The sequence below is a fragment of the Lissotriton helveticus genome, chromosome 6 (genome assembly GCF_964261635.1).
Source record: "Lissotriton helveticus chromosome 6, aLisHel1.1, whole genome shotgun sequence".
Taxonomy (NCBI): Eukaryota; Metazoa; Chordata; class Amphibia; order Caudata; family Salamandridae; genus Lissotriton; species Lissotriton helveticus.
The window spans coordinates 2,074,559,698-2,074,578,386 of record NC_136067.1 but is presented as its reverse complement, the minus strand read 5'-3'; the positions used below and the strand labels follow the sequence as shown (position 1 = coordinate 2,074,578,386).

General features: G+C 44.3%; 1 protein-coding gene across 2 annotated transcripts in view; it reads left to right on the top strand.

Moving 5' to 3' along the window:
- The window catches only part of LOC144764017 (ribonuclease inhibitor-like), a 168,094-nt gene that overhangs the window by 96,899 nt on the left and 52,506 nt on the right, over positions 1-18,689 (top strand). For both annotated transcript variants that reach the window (XM_078650144.1, XM_078650145.1), the window contains exon 9: positions 17,443-17,613. In XM_078650144.1, coding sequence (XP_078506270.1) covers positions 17,443-17,613 — 171 coding nt within the window. The remainder of the gene's footprint in view (positions 1-17,442; positions 17,614-18,689) is intronic.

Genomic DNA, 18,689 nt, shown 5'->3' with positions numbered 1-18,689 from the left:
TGTCTGGATGTCCCCCCTACCACAGAGGAGGCGTCTCCTAATTATCTGCGTCTGTAAACCAACGCGTGTTGTAACTGGGCCGCATAATATTGTAGGTCAAGCTCGGAGCTTCAAGGCCTCCCTCCTCGTAACTGCAGACAACGGTGTGAAGAGCTACCCTACTACGTCGTCCCGTCCACAGCAGGGACATAAGTAGCTTATTGAGAGTGCTGAAAACTCGTGGTGGGAGCGGACACGGTGAGTTCTAGAGGACATATAACGTCCTGGAAGCATTACCATCTTGGCGACCGCCAGCCGTCCCATCAATGAAAGTGGCAAAGAATTCCAGAAAGAAACCGATTGCTGTAAGGACGTGGTTATGTGATCCACATTCCGGGCTAGCGCCTGCGTGTCCGTCGGAGCAACCTGTATGCCAAGGTAACGGAACCCCTCGCTTCCCAGCGCAGCCCGAGGTCTGGTAGGTCGATCAAGGATACCGAGGCAAGCCCCACCAGTGGAAAGATCAGAGACTTACTGCGTTTAAGTCGTAACCCTTACACCTCCCCAAACAGATCTAAATGGTCCAACAGTATCAGTAATGCGCCTCGGGGAGCGGTCAAATAGAACATGGCATTGTCCGCATACCGGGAGACAACGTTACACTACTGCCCTATGTCTGTCCAAACCCAGACAGCAAAGGGTTCTATGGCAAGGGCAAATAAGAGCGGCGAGAGGGGACACCCCTGTTGTGTACCCCTTTCCAACCGCCACTCCGCGGACCGTGTGCCCCCCCAGTTTCACCCTGGCCTGAGGGGCCGTATATAAGATGCGAATCCAGCGACAAAATTTGGGACCTAGCCCCACAGCACGTAGGACCTCGAGGAGGTAATCCCAATCAACCGTTACTAATGCCTTGGCGAGGTCAATGGACACCAACACCATTTGCTCCTCCCGGTCACGCACCTCATGGAGAATATGATTCAACCGCCACAAATTCATAGCTATATTGCGCCCTGGTATAAAACTGCATTGGTCCTCGTGAACCAAGTGACTCATGTGCGGTGCTAAGGGTTGAACAGGAGCTTGCACAAGATCTCAACATCCGAGTTGATAATCATGATCGGTCGATTCGATGAAGGCTCGTGGGTGTATCTCGGCTTTAGGATCATGCTCATTTCCCCCAGCAACATGCTTGGCGGGAGAGTCCCGCTCTCAAATGCCTCAACGTAAACCTTTATTAGGAGTTTGGTAAGTGTATCCTCCAATGCCGGATACAATTCTATAGGGAATCCATCACTTTCCGGAGATTTGGCTCTCGGTAGGCGCTGCAGGGGAGTGCACACCTCGCTCAATGTTAGAGCTTCGTCCAGCTCCTCCTGCGCCTACTTTGGGATAGACCGCAGGGTCAATTCCCGAAGATAAGGGATATAAGAGGCTTCGGAAATGGTGGGGTCCGCGGCATACACCCGCTGGAGATGAGACCGAAGGACCCGTAGCAGTCCCACTTCAGAGTTGACCAAGCCCCCCGTAGGCTCCCGTAGGGCCACAATCCTTTCTGGGCCCTCTCCCGTCGAACAATCCGGGCCAAAAGTCGACCGATTTATCCGCCTCTCTATGGAGACGCTGCCTATATTGTGTGAGGTTATATTTATCTAGTCTATCCAGAAAATCGTGGATTCGTGTCCGAGTGTCATGTTCCCCTTCTCGTGCTAGTGTCAGAGGCCTCAGAGGTCTGTAGTTCAAGGAGGCGACTTTCCACCTCCTGTAGCTCTCGTTGGAGTTGCTTCCGAACCCCGTAGGTTAGGCTCATGCACGCCCCCCTCACCATCACCTTTAAGGCGTCCCATTTCATGGCCAGAGATAGATCCCCCCCTCCAGTTAAGGTCCACTTAGTCAGTTATAGCAGTTTCTATGCGATACACAACAAAGCCCCCCCAGTGTTACATGCACGCTACAGGGGAGTGATGAGAAAGGAATCATGCCTGATGGGTGACCTCAAGGGACATGGCAGGCTCTGGGTTTGCAATTAAGACCCTGTCCAAGCGACTGTGTGTATTGTGAGTGGGGGAAAAACAGGTGTATACCTTCTGGGTCGGGTATCGCTGGCACCAGACATCCTGAGCCCCTATGTTCCCCGTGACCTCCCGGAGTTTCGCCGTCATTCGTTGTTTTGTGCCAGCACGGGGTGGGAACCTATCTAGGATGGGGTCCAGAACACAATTAAAGTCCCCAAAGTAGCGGTACCTCCAGCTCTGGGACCAGGACCTCCTGCAGTGACTGAAAAAAGTCCGGGTCATCTGTGTTTGGCGCATAGGTGTTCAATATGGTGACATCCCTGCCATCCAGTTTAGCTCTAAGGACTAGGTACCTCCCATGGATGTCAGCTTCCACATACTGGACAGCAAACGGTACTCTGGGGGCCACCCAGACTAGGACCCCCCTAGCATATGTGGAAAACGAAGAGTGGAAAACCTGTCCCCGCCATTTTTCCCCAATTTTTGAGCCCCTTCGTCTGTGAGGTGAGTTTCTTGGAGGCATGCTATCGAGACCCTATGCCTGCGAAGGGAGGAAAGGATCCTATATCTCTTGGTGCACGTACCCAGCCCTCTCACGTTCCAGCTCAGAAATGTATGCCCCATGTAAAGTGAAGTAACCAAACTTGCCATATTCCGCGTCCCATACAGCCACTCCGATCCCGTGCCCGAAATGCAATACATACGATGCCTGGAAAAAAACAACAACCCCCCCTTAAGAACAAACTCCCCACTCCCACGAGCAATTTACTGACAACAACAAAACATGCAGAAATGCCCTTCCCATGCTGGTGCCAGGACGTGCACAGCCAACCCATGAACCCAACCGGGCTGAACTACCCAACAAGTGTAGAAGAGAACCTCCCTCCCCCAAGTCCAGCTCCCGACGCGTACCCGCCATCACAAGGCATTATGTAGGGTCTCGAGCCATCTGTGTAAGCGCCAGGGGAACTCCCAAAGCCCCCCTCCCCAGGACCAGCGCCCAGCTCAGTTCAGTCGCCTCAATGCATCTTAGTGTCTCAAGTAGACCAGGAGTGTTCACCTGAAGACCTCTGGGTAATGCATTGAGGGTTATCCATCCTCGACTTGGGACTGCAGCACCCCCAGGCCTTGAACTTCATCCCCCCCGCTGGCTATTTCTGGCGGTTTGACCACCCCAAGTCCCCCCAGCGGTCAACAACCCCGCTCTCTGAAATGTCAGACCCCCCCCCGCCACAGCAGTTTGAGTAAGGAAAAAAGAGAAGGATATCATCCTCAAGGTAGGACCGAGGAGGTTGTAAGTGAGCCCCTGACAGTTTCGGGAACCGCATCAGTGGTTGGCTGTAGAGGTTCCGGTACCAGTTCCCCATCTTGTGGGGCTGCCACCGTGATTTGCTGTCTCTCCACCTGGGCGGCATCCGCTGATTGATTCCTGCGCCTGTTACCTCGCCTTCTCGGTGGCCTGGACCCCCACGCACTCCGGGCTGCCCCACGTTTACCCTGCAGGAGGGCTTTTGCCCTGATCTCAAGCCACTCCCATACCTCCTCTGGGGCGTCAAAGAAATGCGCCTGTCTTTGGAATATAACCTTGAGTTTGGCTGGGCAGAGTAACATGTACTGCATGTTAAGGTCTCGGAGCTTCTGCTTAACGGCAAGGAAGGATTTCCTCTGCTCCTGTACCTGGCGGGTATAGTCCGTCAGATGGATACTTTGGCATTATCGAAGGTGAGGTTCGCCGTTTCTCTAGCCGCTTTCAGGATGCAGTCCCTATCCAGATAATTTAGGATTTTAGCGATCAGGGCCCTCGGGGGAGCGCCCGGCCGCGGTAGCGGGACCGGTTTCGTGCATATCCAGTTCTCCAAAAATCGTTCCACATTTCCCTTTTCTGAGCGTTCTGGAATACCCAAGACCCTGATGTTGCTGTGGCGTGCCCTCCCTTCCACCTCCTCCGATCTGCGATCCAGGGTTCCTGTCGCAGAAGTGTGCTGCGAAACCGTTTTCTTCAAGGAAGCTACTTCTCCCTGCAGCTGGACGATATCCCCCTCTGCAATGGAGACTTTATCCGCTACTTTCATCAGATCTGCCCGCAACAGGTTTACATCAATGGAGACTGTTTCTATATGCTTCTCCAGGGCGGTGAGGGACCCCTGTATCGCCTGCAGGAACTCTGCCGAAGAGGGCTTGTCGGCCGCCTCATTCTCCCCATCCAGACCTGTCTGCCACGTGATCCGCTGCGAAGTGAGGCGCTGTGTGGTGTACTGCGTTATAGTGTTGGGCTGAGAAGCGCGGGGCAGTCTGTCCTTACCCATCCTGTTGGGGCCACTCCGGGGTCCGCAAGGTTCAGAAGCGTTTTATATTGTATTGGGTCTTGTTTTGTTTATGGTAGTCGCAAAAACACATAGGGTGTGTGTTTTTTTTTTAAACATTTGATCACTTTTGTTGGGGACACTTATAAGTTTTAGCAAAATGGTTGCCGATTATGATAAAAGTGAGCATAGCTGGTGAGTACCAATCAGCAAGCTCGACTGGTGGTGCGCACGTGAGGTGCCATTTTGCTTTTTTCACTATTTTGGAAATATTAGTATATGTAGTGTAGTTCCTATTATCCCAATTGGCTCTGCGCATTGGAATAATACCTTCAATAGTATAGGCCTAGACCAGACGTTAACTAGGTCTACTACTGTCGATATTAGATTCAAAGTTTTGGGTTTGCCAGCTAGCTCAGAGTTCACTAGAAACTTTCTCGAATAGGCAAGGAGGAGTTGAACCTCCCTGGATAGACAAGAAGGGATTTAGTTTCTGACAACCATAGAACATGACAACTTTGCTCTCCCCTAATCAAGAGTGTATCTCTAGAGTTGTGTGAAAACAAAAGACGACTTATTTTACTCAGTCAGTACGTGCATTCTTAGTCTCACCAGATTGTAGAGAAAAGGAAGAGACGGGCGTGTTGAATAAAAGATGTTATTTATTGATCAGTCTCTTTTCTCATACAAGAGAAATGGATCGATATTATTGCAATATTTATGGTTAAGTAAAGTGCATACATTAAAAGCAGAAGTATAAAATAATACTGTAAAAACATTTATATGGTTTCTAAGCCATATGAAGGTTTAAAATTAATAAAATAGATACATACACATATACATTTGACTAATCGTACTCAACTGGTGCTTCTAACTACGCCTACCCCAATGTACCTGACCTAAGCCTAATACGTGGGCGGGAGTAGAAAGTAGCAGTTTAAGTTAAGTTGGTTTTGCCAAGTGACTGACTCAACAATTCTCTGCGAGGGGTTATTCAGTTCTGTACCTGGAATCTAGGATGGTTGAGGGATGGTATCTCTCGTCTCTGGTCTCGATATTCCAGGCTGCCTGCGAGGGCTACCCGGAAGCGCCGGAGCTGGATTTCTCGGCAGGAGAAAGCAGCGTCTCGTTCTCAGCGCGTCAGGAAGGCGGGGCTGCGCCAGCGGGGTCTGCTCTGCTCTGGGCTTCGGCAAGTCTGGCTGCTCCGATCTCGTCACCACCGCGTGTGTTTGCATAGGGCAATATCGGTAATATTTATACCTTTAAGGTGCCGAGATTGACGTAAGGATGGACATAGATACGTCAATAAGGATGTCATACGACCTGGTCGTTAGCACATTCTTTTGCTGAAGTTCTCGATGAAATCAAAACAATGGCCGCAGGGTTTTTCCCAGGTTGTCATAGGTTTGATTTGTTTTGAGAACTCCGTATGCCTTATCAGGGGCTGGAGGAATATCGCTTGTCTAATTAGATGGCAAGCGTTATGACCTAATCAGATAACACGTTCCTGTGCCGTACTGTGGCTTAATCAGATAACGGTATCTGCATCATGGGGGTTTTCTGCATCATGGGATGGCTGCTAGTTAACTTGTTAACCAGAATAGGGTCAGGAATAGGGGGATCGATACAGAACCTATAGGAATACATCACACCCACTCCACGCTAACTATGGACATATTTACGAATCTAGGCATAGTAAAACATACTGTAGAGTATTGTGTATACCTTACCACCCCAAAATACATAAATGCATTTTGAAATTATCTAATATACGGAAAAGACAGTCACATGTATTATATGCACTCAAGCTGTAGAATGATGCTAAAGTAATCACGCATATCTATACATTATCACTAATTTGTATATGAGAATTTACACATGAAATGGCTCTTAATACAGAAAAAAGGTTCGAGACCATTCCATCACAGAATAAAATATTTATGAACATACCAGCGGGCAGCTAATGTCTATAAAGTATCTAAAAATAGGAATTTTAGTTCTCCAAGAATAGTTCTTACTTTAAGCAGAAGATAAGTGTCCCGAAAAATGGTAAAAATATTTTTGGGGCTGCTGAAAAAATTGCTGTCCGTGAACTAGAGGGAAAATTGTTCATGTGACTTTATTATTAAAGTTGAAGGCCAAATTCAGGGTGTTGGGAATGCCGTGTGCTAGCTTGCTCAAAAGTCTCTATTTCTGCTCTGGTGAGAACATCATATCGTTTAGACTGTCAAAAAAGCTGTCAACAGCTTCCTGGGAGAGTTCCACTAACTCGGAAAAAGGTGTAACCATGCATTTGTGCGCATGATTGTCTCCATTGACGTTATGATTAGGATTGCTGACAGAAGGTCGTACCTGATCGATGCTGCTTTCATCTTGAACTTCACTACCCCTCAATCGTAGTGGTGAAGTTTCCACGAATGCCGTCATCAGGATTGGTAGCCGTTGAGGGCAGCACAAAGCATGAGCCTTTATTGGACTCAACAATGTTTCTGCATCCATTGGCGCATCCGATTGTAGCGTCAGACAGGTGTCCAACACGCATTCTTCTCCGCATAGCAAGCACCTTAATACAGGTAAAACACATCGATGCCACATTGGTCGAAAAGATAGAAACCAAGTCATGTTCAGGTCTCTAAGCCGGGATAGACCCAGTATTTTTGATATCCGGTCCCGGTATCCAATGGCTCTGATTGTTTCTTCCCTTGTCGCAGGTGTTTTGTCTGTGACACGGTTTGCCATAACGAAATATTAGGACCAAGAATAGGATTCCTGCAATTAGTCCCAAAATGAGGGGAAGTCCGCCAAAAATCGAATGGACGAAATCTGGAAAAATACCCAGTATGGCTTTGAATGGTGTTAATGCCATCGAAAATACTGTCTTAAATACCTTTGAGACTCCACTGGTATCAGAAATATTTAAGATTTCATTCAGGATTTCTGCGAAATGTATGGGGGAATTAGTTTATAACAATGAGTGAATCTCTGCAGTCGTCCTTGCGACTTGGAGATCATACGTTTCTTTTGATGACGTGAGCCTGGTCGGCGTCTGAAGAAGCACTGTTTTCATTCTGCTTAAAGTATCCATTCGAATAGAAGTAATTTTCAAGTTGGGCCATGCCCTTGCCTCCCTGTCTGGAAAGGAGCTGGGGAACAATAAGCGTCCACAGCACTTGACCTTCGCAGTCGTAGTTACGACATAAGGAGTCCCGGGCATAAGACTACAACATCTGCGATCTACAATTAGAATGTAACTCCCATTATAGAGTCTTTGAAAGAATGGTTCTATCTCTGTTGCAGGTGCGCCTAGCTGGTGACATGAAAGGTTATTTGAGTTCCCTTCACAGGCTCCATGCAAACTAAACTTAGTGACATCGCACAATTATTGCCACTAAGAAACACTTTCTGTCCTTTATTGCTGACACATGCATGTGAATAGGGCAAGTTCCATGTTGTTTTAATGTACCCTTTTCCCAATTTTTCGTACATGCCAGCCTGTATATATTTTTGGCAGTATTGAAACCTGAAGGTTGATATTGGAATATTAATTATCCCATGTATTATCCATTCACTGACAGGTCGTTCTGACATTGTCACTGGTAATCTTTCGAGTTTCTCAATGCTCAGGATTGTATAATCAGCACCCTTCTGTGCCATACTGATTTGTTTATCAGTAAGGTTAAAGATATTGAATAGTGACGTTGTGTTGATTAAACGCCAAGGCACATAGCCTGAACGCAGATTTTGTAACGTCCAGCCAAGTTGTACAATAGAACGCAATTGAGACTGACCGTGTTGTAACAACAGTAAGTCTTGCGATATTATGTCGATTGCTGACGACACAATGCTGTCCAGAGAAAAAATTCTGGAGGACGGAGTCATTAACCCATTGTCCACTACAGAAAGTGATTTTTCCAAATTAATACGGTCAATTTCCCGTATTCTTTGTGCTGTTTCAATTTGAGTCACCTTCCAGGCCTCGTTGTAAGCTGCATATACAGAGGCTGCTATGAAACGTTTTTGACGCTGTTTGCGCGGTCCCATAATGAAATCACGCAAGTCAGCACCATCAGTAAGTAAAGTTAGGTGTTGCTTAATTTCTGCAAGTGTGGAAGTTTGTAGCCATTGAAGGCATAATTTGCCCACACTGTAGGTGGTTATTATCCCTGGGTGTTGTCTTTGGGAATATCTAGGGTCTGGCCTGGTCAATTTGAACCCCTGTGTTTTGTTCAGGAATCTGTTTTGACAGTTATTAGTATCTGTGGGCCAGATCAACCACTGTTTCCAATCAGGATGTGTTCTGTTTTGGTTGAATACATAGTTTACGTCTATCTCTTCGTCTGTAGAGCTATTGCTGTTTATTGTTGGCTTTGGAATAGACGGTTTATTTAAGTCTTTGATTTTGGCTAAGCCAAGACAGGTAGTTTGTTGAACAGTGTCATTTAAAAATATAATTTGTTCTGGGATCATGCAGGCTCTAAACAAAGATTCTATACCTTGTACTTGCCATTCTTTTGTACCCCAAACACTTTTCAATTCAACATTTTTGTCCCAATAATCAAAACCAAAAGTATTCATTTGTTCAAAAAATGAGTCTGAATATATCAATTTCGTGTTTGATATCATGGTCTTTGTCCCTGTCTTATTTGACAATTTGAAATAAAATGTTTCAGCATTACTTGTGTTAAAACCTGAAAAGTATGAATATTTGTCATAAACGGTTCTTGAGCTTCCTTTTGGAGGGGTTGCACAATGTTCCCATTGATTATAATTTAAAACATTTCTAGGTTGTGCAGATCTATGTAGAAAATGGTTACCATAGTGGTTGTAACAGTACATACTATCATAATTTGTTGAACCCTGCAAATAATCATGTTTGGTAAATTTAGCAGACATCACTAAGTCAGACATCATATTATTTATACTTTCAAAGTCCCAATCATCAGCAAATGAGCTTGGTTTTACAAAGTCACTCAATGAGATCTTGATTTGGTGTGGATATTTCAGGATTTCAACCGGACCATAGATTTCGTAGTCATTGTTGTCCCATGCTACCCCACCCGGTATAGGATTGGCTGTGAAGTTGACTGAAGAAAGTTCTCTTTTCTCGACATGTGAAGATGTGTGTGGTTTGAGGATCAAGTTGATTTTTTGACTTGCTGTGTCCATTTTAGCATATTTTCCCTCAATGAAGCGTCCCAAAGTTAGTACCATGATGAGCCAAAGTATGAGGATAAATGCACCAAAACCCACCCAAAATTCAATCCATGGAGAAATTAGATATGTTTCTTTCAGTTGTTTCAAAAGTTCTTTAGCTTTATCTTTAAAGGTTTTTGTTGATGGCTGTGTTTTTGATTCACTGAGGTCTTCAGAGCAATCATCGAAGTTTATGAAGTAGCCGGATGCTGTTCTGTCAATTGTTCCAATTGCTTCAGGATTACTGTTTCTTGCATATTCGTTTGTTACTTCATTATAGGTTGGTGTGTCTCTGCTAAATGTTTTTATTTGGGTTTTCAGAGGTCTAAGTTCCATTGCATTGTTGCATAGTCCTTGTTGTTCTTCTGTAGGCGTTTCGAATGTGATTAGCCTCTTAGTTAGGACCTCTGTATTAGTAGCAAACCTTGGTGTTCTGCTACTTTTGGGGAGTCCACTTGGCCCACTATTTGTTATCGGCCACATGATTGTGGTTTTACCAGGTCGATGGATACAACTCGGTTCTCCTTTTTACCAGCAAGCGGCGGTAGTACTACTGATCTTGTCCCGTTGATAGACAAGACAGGAACTGCTTTTCTGTAAGAAGGCCCAAATTCCTTCTTTACCGCGATCTTTTCTCTGACTAGATCCCCGACTTTTGGAATCCAGACAGGTCTTGCTGGGACAGGTGGTGGTTCTTCAGTGGTTGTTGGCTGTTGCTTCAACTTTATGTTGCTCAGGTCTTTTCTTGTTTTGTTTAAGTCCTGCAAAATAGCCAAACGATCTTTGATATCAAAGCTTTTTTCCTTCACCACTGAAGTCTGACTGTCGAGGTCTAAGACTAACATCCTAGTTCCAAACAATAATTCGTACGGACTGAATCCCTTCAGAGAATTTCTTGGCAGGTTATTTAGACTACGTTGGACACTTATTAGATGTTTGACCCACCCAGCTCCCGAACCTAATACCCTTTCCGTTATAGATTGCTTTCTGCCTTGGTTTTTTCTTTACACCATCCCGTATCCCTCAGGAAGGAAGTGAGAAGAATCCCGCTGTGCTATGCTCATTTGGCCATGTTTCCCCACAGGCTTGAGGGCTAATGTGAAAACATTGGTCAAACGTAGCATGTTCCTAGCGTATATGCCATTTAGACTCGCTGATCTTTGTATAACAGTCCAGACGTCAGCCGAGTGCTGTGGATCTACATTATAAGTGGAAACTAGCCTGTATATGTTAATCGGACGCTTTGTTTTTTACTGTTTGTTCTTTCCGGAGTGAAACGCCACGGTAGTATACCGTTTCTCTCGCCACTGCGATCTCTGTTGCAGTTTGGGCATTTATTTACAAAAATCTGATGCTGCAGGCTCATGCCTGGCCACCAGTACCTTGATTGTAATTCTTCCAGAGAATCTTTTAGTTTGAGGTGTCCGAGACCCTCACCCATATGTGCGTCTGCAATTAACAAGGTTCTCCTGTCCATGTTTGGAATCACTCTATCCCCCACTCCAGGGATTCGAGCAAAAGGGACGGAGTTTGCATCGATTATGTATGTATAATTGAGTGGATAGTTGATCGGTAGCGCTGAGCAGTCGCCTTTTGATGACGTTTTCACCGCCAGCACTGTTTCACCGTCAATGTATTTCAATGTACGCTTTTTTCTAGCTACGGAAGCCGATTTAGTTGCTGCCGCTGTGGCTGTCTCAGCCAATGAATTCCCTGCAACGTGAACGCCATCACGCTGATGACTCAGTGAGTGTGTCACGTGAGTCTTTGGTAGTTCTTTTTGTAACAGAACTATTTGTTCCCAAAGCAGTTTTTGCTTTATTGTTGCACCTGTGTCATCTTTGTAACCGTTTTGAATCCATGTCTGCAAATCGTTGTTATATGATTTGACGCAGTAATATGAATCGGACACTATAAGTGTCGGGAATTTGCGATCCGCATTATCTAGCGCCATTTTCAATGCTAATATTTCAGTCTGTTGTTCTGAATTAGTTTCTACTGAGTGTGTTTTTGTTAATAGAGGTCTTAGTTTACCTCCGCGCCACACTTCTTTTGTAATCTCACATGTGGGGTTGTATGCTTGTTCTCCCCAAACGGAGGGTTGAGCATGTCCGTCTGTATAGATTACACAAGCGTATTGTCGTAAGGGCAGAATGTCGATTGGCAGAGGGAATGTTCTTTCATATTCTAGGTTTTTTAACTCTTTTAATTCTGGATCAAAGTAGTAGTATACTTTGTCCGTTGTAATTGAATTCACCCATTGTATCCATTCCGGGTTCAATGTTGTTGTTGGTAAATTACACGGTGTTGTTAATGCCTCAAAGGCTGATTCTGCTGTTCTGACTGTGATATGTCTACCGTCAGCTTTATCTTTTTCTCTAGCTATTGCGGTTTGAACTGCATGAACAATGTTTTCTTTAATACTGAACTTCTTTTCAGCTTCTGTGTACAAGTGTGATTTGAATGCAATTGGTACCTTTTCTCCCTCATTAGAGGTCAGGTATGTGAATCCGCATCTTCCTGGGATGACTCGAATCACAAGATTGCGTGTGTTATCACGTGTTTCTAATTTTGTTTTAATTAACATGTCTGTTTGTAAGGATCTCAGAATTTCTGTGTGTATTTGAGTCCAATTGGTTCTTTTAAAATCTGGTTTTATTAGATCATAAAGGGGTTTGACCCTTTCTGCGTAATTTGCAATGTATGTTCTTCCGAAATTTAGGAAGCCTAGAATTGACTGTAGGTTTTTTAGTATTCTAGGTGCTTGGAGTACGGCACATTTCTCTAGGAAATTGTCAGCCAGGCTTTTGCCTTCACTTGATAATTCATATCCTAAGAACAGGACTGTCAGATGGGCAATTCTGGATTTTTTAAAGTTGAATTTATAACCCTCTGCTGCGAACCCAAGTATTATGGTGTTCACTCTCTTCAAGTGAGTATCCAAGTCATCATCTGTTAAGTATATGTCGTCGACATAAGATAATGCTTCGTCATCATATGTTTGTAGTAATTCTGTTACTCTCGCTGAGAATACTCCCGGGCTGTTCTTGTACCCCTGGGCTAACCGACAGAATTGTTTTTGAGTGCCATTTATGGAGAACGCAGACAAATATCTGCTCTCTGGTGCTATGTTTTGACAAAAGAATCCATTAGAGATGTCTAATGTTGTTTTGTATTTTTTGCTCACTATGTTATTCATTAGTGCTGCACTATGCGAGTTTTGCACTGCAAAAGTTTTGCAATATGAGTTAAGGTGTCGGTAATCCAAAACTAGACGATATGAATTGTCTGGTTTGGAGAGGGTTGTTCATTTGTGAGGTGCAAGTTTCAATCACCCCCTGGTATTCTAGCTGATCTAGGATTTCTTTTACCTGTTTTTTAGCTTCTTGCTTAATTGGGTACTGTCTTTGTGCAGTAGGTTGTGATTTTAACTGGATTTTGTGAGGAGGAGAGTCCTCATCCCATCCTACGTGATTTTTATATAAAGCAGGAGCTTGAGCTACTGCCCACTTTCTAGCAAGTGTGTATTTTTTATGAATTGGGATATGATTTGAGAAGGCAGGCATAATTATTTCTTCGCCATGAGGGCAGTCCCTGACAAACTCTGGTGGCCAGTCTTTTTCAGCTAGAAGGATGTCATAGCCCTTGGAGAGATTATCCCAAAATAGTCCCCTTATTTTTCTAGTCTTATCCCCTTCTATACGTAAAGTTATTTCATATATTTTATGAGGTTTGCTAACTCTGGTGTCTGCAGTTTCCACTTGAAGATATTCATTCGTGTCCACTGTCTCCAGATGATTCATAAGGACTTTGCGAGCTATGCTCACTTCTGCTGCGCTGTCTAGCATTGTCTGAGCCCATTCTCCGTTTTTCAGTTGTGTCCTCAGTATTCTCGGCATTGTTAACTATTTTAATGCTGGCTACCTTCTTTTTTGGAAATTGTAATTTCTTTTTTAGATGAGCAGGTTCCTTGTCTTTGGACTTGGCGTGCTCTTCTCTTTGTTCTGATCGTCCTCTTCTTTCCGATTTCTGCAAGGAAGTCTGAAAAGATTGAGAGGGACGTGTATCAATGTCTTGATATCTATCAGGCTTCTTTATATTATCCCTATTTCTAAGGTTATATCTTTTCCCAGACGGGTCACTTTGGGGTGACCTGTGTCTTTGGTTCGGAGATTTTTCTCTCCGCCGAGGAGATCTTCCTCTGGACTGGAATTTCTTTTCTTTAGGATTGGATTGTTTGTTTCCATCCCAGCTCTTTTTTGTGATGTTGAATTATTGTTAAAAAATATTTTTTCAGGACTTTCAATTAGCTGTGGTTTTACTGGTATTCCACCTAAACTATCTCTACCTAGTTCCTCATAGGATTTTTCTATAATTCTGGCAATTTCAGCTGGTTGGTCTGCTATATCTGTCTCTTTTAACCTCTGGCGGATCGCCACGTTTGCTGCTTCTCCCTTTATGTTGGCTAATAATATAGCCGAGACCTGCTTGAAGTCTTTTAGTAATTTCATACCAAGAGTTAAAGCGGGTTCTGGACCGTATTCGTCTTGAATTTGTTTTAGCACATCTGGTATTACCGAGATGGATGGAACACCATGCGTTTTTGTGTAAATGGAAGCAAAGACTGTACCCCAAGTGTCACAGTCCTCCACGTGTGGTGCGATTCCCATTGGAAGACAGATAGTCAGAATCCTGTGTTTTTCTAACGGGGTGGTGTCTGGAAACACCGCCTCTATTTGGGTGATTTTTTGTGCTAGCCAGAATGGTATTTGTTCCCGTTTAGCTGGTACTTTACCTAGGCAGGACTGTATGTTCTGTGGTGTAATTTTATTTGTTTTCCCCTGGTGAGGGGTCAGCTGTGGAATTTTAATTGCTGGTTGAATTGTTGAAGTCCGCATCACATATTGGACTAATTGTCTGTGTAATTTTATTAATTGTTTTAGCTGTGTTAAAAGCTCTGCTGCAGACATCCCGTCGATGTCTGGATGTGGTGTGTATCCGGCTAGGACCGGCCACGTTGCTCCTGGTCTACCTAAAGGACCGAGCCTGGTGATGTGATTATTATGTTTTAGGGCGCCATTAAATAAGAGCAGGTGCTCTTGAAATTTAAGTGGTACTTCCACCTCCTCGAAAGGAGTGTACTCATTAGGAGGTTCCTCTGTTTTGTAATAGTGGAAGTACTTTGTTACAGCATTTGCTGCTGGAAAGTTTATCCATGTGTAGAATACCTCTGTCTGCCGATATTCGTGTGCCTCAATTACGAATATGACTGTGCCACCTCTAGGTGTCAGTCCATTTTCTATAAGTTTTAAAGTTATAGATTTTCTTGTGTTGACCGGGATGATTATTATACCCGGGTCTGCGTCTTGCATAGCAGTATCAGCTGCTACGAGTTCAGCTGCTATTCTAGCTGGTTCTCTTTCATCATCACTGTCTACCATTTTACCGACAGGAAGGTTATTTCTTTTGTTTGCAGATCAGGTTTCTTATGGAAACAAAGATTAGATGCACAATGTTTTGGAACAGTGTATCCTTCAACGTTGACTAAACCAAGAACCATACATAGGAGTTCCCTCCTGCGAGGTCTGGCGGATATTACCTTTTACCCACTCCAGACGTCTTTGGAGTATTATGGGAAAAAAGGGGTCTGAGTGAAAAAGCACGACTGAGTTACTCTAAATGTCTTACGTTAGTTTTATCGCCTATCCAAACGAGTTGGGCGCCATGTAGTGTAGTTCCTATTATCCCAATAGGCTCTGCGCATTGGAATAATACCTTCAATAGTATAGGCCTAGACCAGACGTTAACTAGGTCTACTACTGTCGATATTAGACTTAAAGTTTTGGGTTTGCCAGCTAGCTCAGAGTTCACTAGAAACTTTCTCGAATAGGCAAGGAGGAGTTGAACCTCCCTGGATAGACAAGAAGGGATTTAGTTTCTGACAACCATAGAACATGACAACTTTGCTCTCCCCTAATCAAGAGTGTATCTCTAGAGTCGTGTGAAAACAAAAGACGACTTATTTTACTCAGTCAGTACGTGCATTCTTAGTCTCACCAGATTGTAGAGAAAAGGAAGAGACGGGCGTGTTCAATAAAAGATGTTATTTATTGATCAGTCTCTTTTCTCATACAAGAGAAATGGATCGATATTATTGCAATACTTATGGTTAAGTAAAGTGCATACATTAAAAGCAGAAGTATAAAATAATACTGTAAAAACATGTATATGGTTTCTAAGCCATATGAAGGTTTAAAATGAATAAAATAGATACATACACATATACATTTGACTAATCGTACTCAACTGGTGCTTCTAACTACGCCTACCCCAATGTACCTGACCTAAGCCTAATACGTGGGCGGGAGTAGAAAGTAGCAGGTTAAGTTAAGTTGGTTTTGCCAAGTGACTGACTCAAGAATTCTCTGCGAGGGGTTATTCAGTTCTGTACCTAGAATCTAGGATGGTTGAGGGATGGTATCTCTCGTCTCTGGTCTCGATATTCCAGGCTGCCTGCGAGGGCTACCCGGAAGCGCCGGAGCTGGATTTCTCGGCAGGAGAAAGCAGCGTCTCGTTCTCAGCGCGTCAGGAAGGTGGGGCTGCGCCAGCGGGGTCTGCTCTGCTCTGGGCTTCGGCAAGTCTGGCTGCTCCGATCTCGTCACCACCGCGTGTGTTTGCATAGGGCAATATCGGTAATATTTATACCTTTAAGGTGCCGAGATTGACGTAAGGATGGACATAGATACGTCAATAAGGATGTCATACGACCTGGTCGTTAGCACATTCTTTTGCTGAAGTTCTCGATGAAATCAAAACAATGGCCGCAGGGTTTTTCCCAGGTTGTCATAGGTTTAATTTGTTTTGAGAACTCCGTATGCCTTATCAGTGGCTGGAGGAATATCGCTTGTCTAATTAGATGGCAAGCGTTATGACCTAATCAGATAACACGTTCCTGTGCCGTAGTGTGCCTTAATCAGATAACGGTATCTGCATCATGGGGGTTTTCTGCATCATGGGATGGCTGCTAGTTAACTTGTTAACCAGAATAGGGTCAGGAATAGGGGGATCGATACAGAACCTATAGGAATACATCACATTTATAGGTGTGTTTTTTTGGGTATATATATACCATGGGTGCCCGTCTTCTAAAAATTGATGGGGTATGACTGTCATTTGACAAAAGACACCATTTTATAAAAAGAAGGCAAATGAAGTGGTACTCATAACAAAGAAACCTAGGGGTCTTAAATAGAGGAATACATGGAAACCTCAATACATTCAGGATCAAATCTAAATGGATACAACGATTATTGAAGTGGAATAAACAATATTTAAACAGCAGGTGTGTCAGTGATTGTGGAAAGAACCCGCTTAAGGAACAGGTTTAGTGTGTATTTGATGAATTGAGAGGAGGGCAACCTGTTTCCTGTGTTCCCTCTACAGCTCCGTATTGACAGAAAAGGTAAAAAAGTGCCCCTGCCCCTTCTTGTGTATAGGCATCAGATTCAGTTAGCTCAGTGCTGGTGCCAGTTGTTTTAAAATGCGATGCACTTATCACGCATAAATCTCTCTTCCTTTTCTACTTGGGAAAACAACACCCCAGGCCCGAGAACATTAATCGTACTCACATCATCATGTATCTTCTCCTGTGGAGACCAGTGGCTCAGAGCGCTAAGTGTCTCTGCTGAAAATGCATTTCCCACTTTGAGCCTAGGTTCTCTTGTGATCACTTCCTGGTCATTTATTCTGTCTTTGAGAATCCTTTTCAGTGAGACTTTGCTTCAGTAGTTTCCACTGCACGTTTGTGAATCCTGATAAAACAATGTCCACTAGTCAGCCTGGCTCTATCTGTGTTATTCACTCATATTCAGTGACATATGGATATTAAACTGAAATTGTGATGCCATTTATTTAGCAATTCTGCTTTATTTGTGTGCTTCTGCCTTCTGTAGGATGGGAACATGCTCTCTCACAGGGCCCTGCGGGGCAGACCTCTCATCTGCCATCAGTACCAGTCGGTGTCTCACAGAGCTGGACCTGAGCTGCAACACACTCGGAGACGCAGGACTGATACACTTGTGTGAAGGACTGAAGCACCCTGGATGCAAACTATGGAAACTTTGGTGAGATGTTAATCTTTGTTTCTCGTTTATTTACAGTTCTCTTTATTTGCACTTCAGTTTGATACATAGTCACCAGCAATATACACCAAACACCACATACGGTCCCATTGCTCAATACTGGAAATACAGGTGTGGTTGCAGTACTGATATTTCAACTGATGGTTGAAAAATACCAGAACAGAAGTAAGGAAACAAATTAAAATTCCAACCATGTCCGCCTCCCTACACAAGCTGGAGGCATCTCAACAAAACCATAGCACATCAACCTGCTGTGACTCCCAAACCCTGCTGTGTGCCCTTGCAAAACTTACACTGAGACCAGCCACGTCCCATTTTGTCAAACATCCGAAGAGTTCTCAATAAAGGGGGCACAAACCTATCTCTAATCTCCCGCTATAAACCTCACAGCAGGGTGCCAGACTGCCAATAAATGATCCTTTTCTTTGGCAGTGGGCAAAGGCAGCCCCCGCACAGCCGTCGTGCCCTAGACCCTTGAGCACCAGGTGTGCCATTTGCAACTGGCTTGAGAATTCCACTGTTTGCTTAGTGTCAGTCAGGCTATAAGTAGCCATTGGTATGTCAACTTCCAGTTATATGCGGAATTGCTTCCCGTCAGGTGGACGCAGGCCCATGATCATGGCCTCTAGGTGTGAGGCTAGGAACAGCTAGTACCCTCTTCCAATATATTGCTATTACTGGCCATGCTCACCATATATCGTGAGCATGGCCATACTGGAAGTACAACCCTTCATTATTTTCAGTGCTGATTCATTAGGCTTCACCAACAGACTATATTTGTAAATATCCTTCCATAGGGCTTCCATTATCCCCATTGGGATTTTTTTATTCCGTGCCTTTCCCCATTAAGCTATGTACATCCATGGTTGCACATTCCGAGGGTAATTTAGACATCTATAGAGGATACAAACTCATCCCACAGTGCCCGTGTATAAAGTTAACAGCTTCTTCCCCGGAGTCAATGGCCACTTTGCTGCCTCTGTAATCCCCAGGTGAAGAACCCATGTGCAAACATATTGATATTGGACCCATTCATTCCGATAGTAGGTAGGTGCATC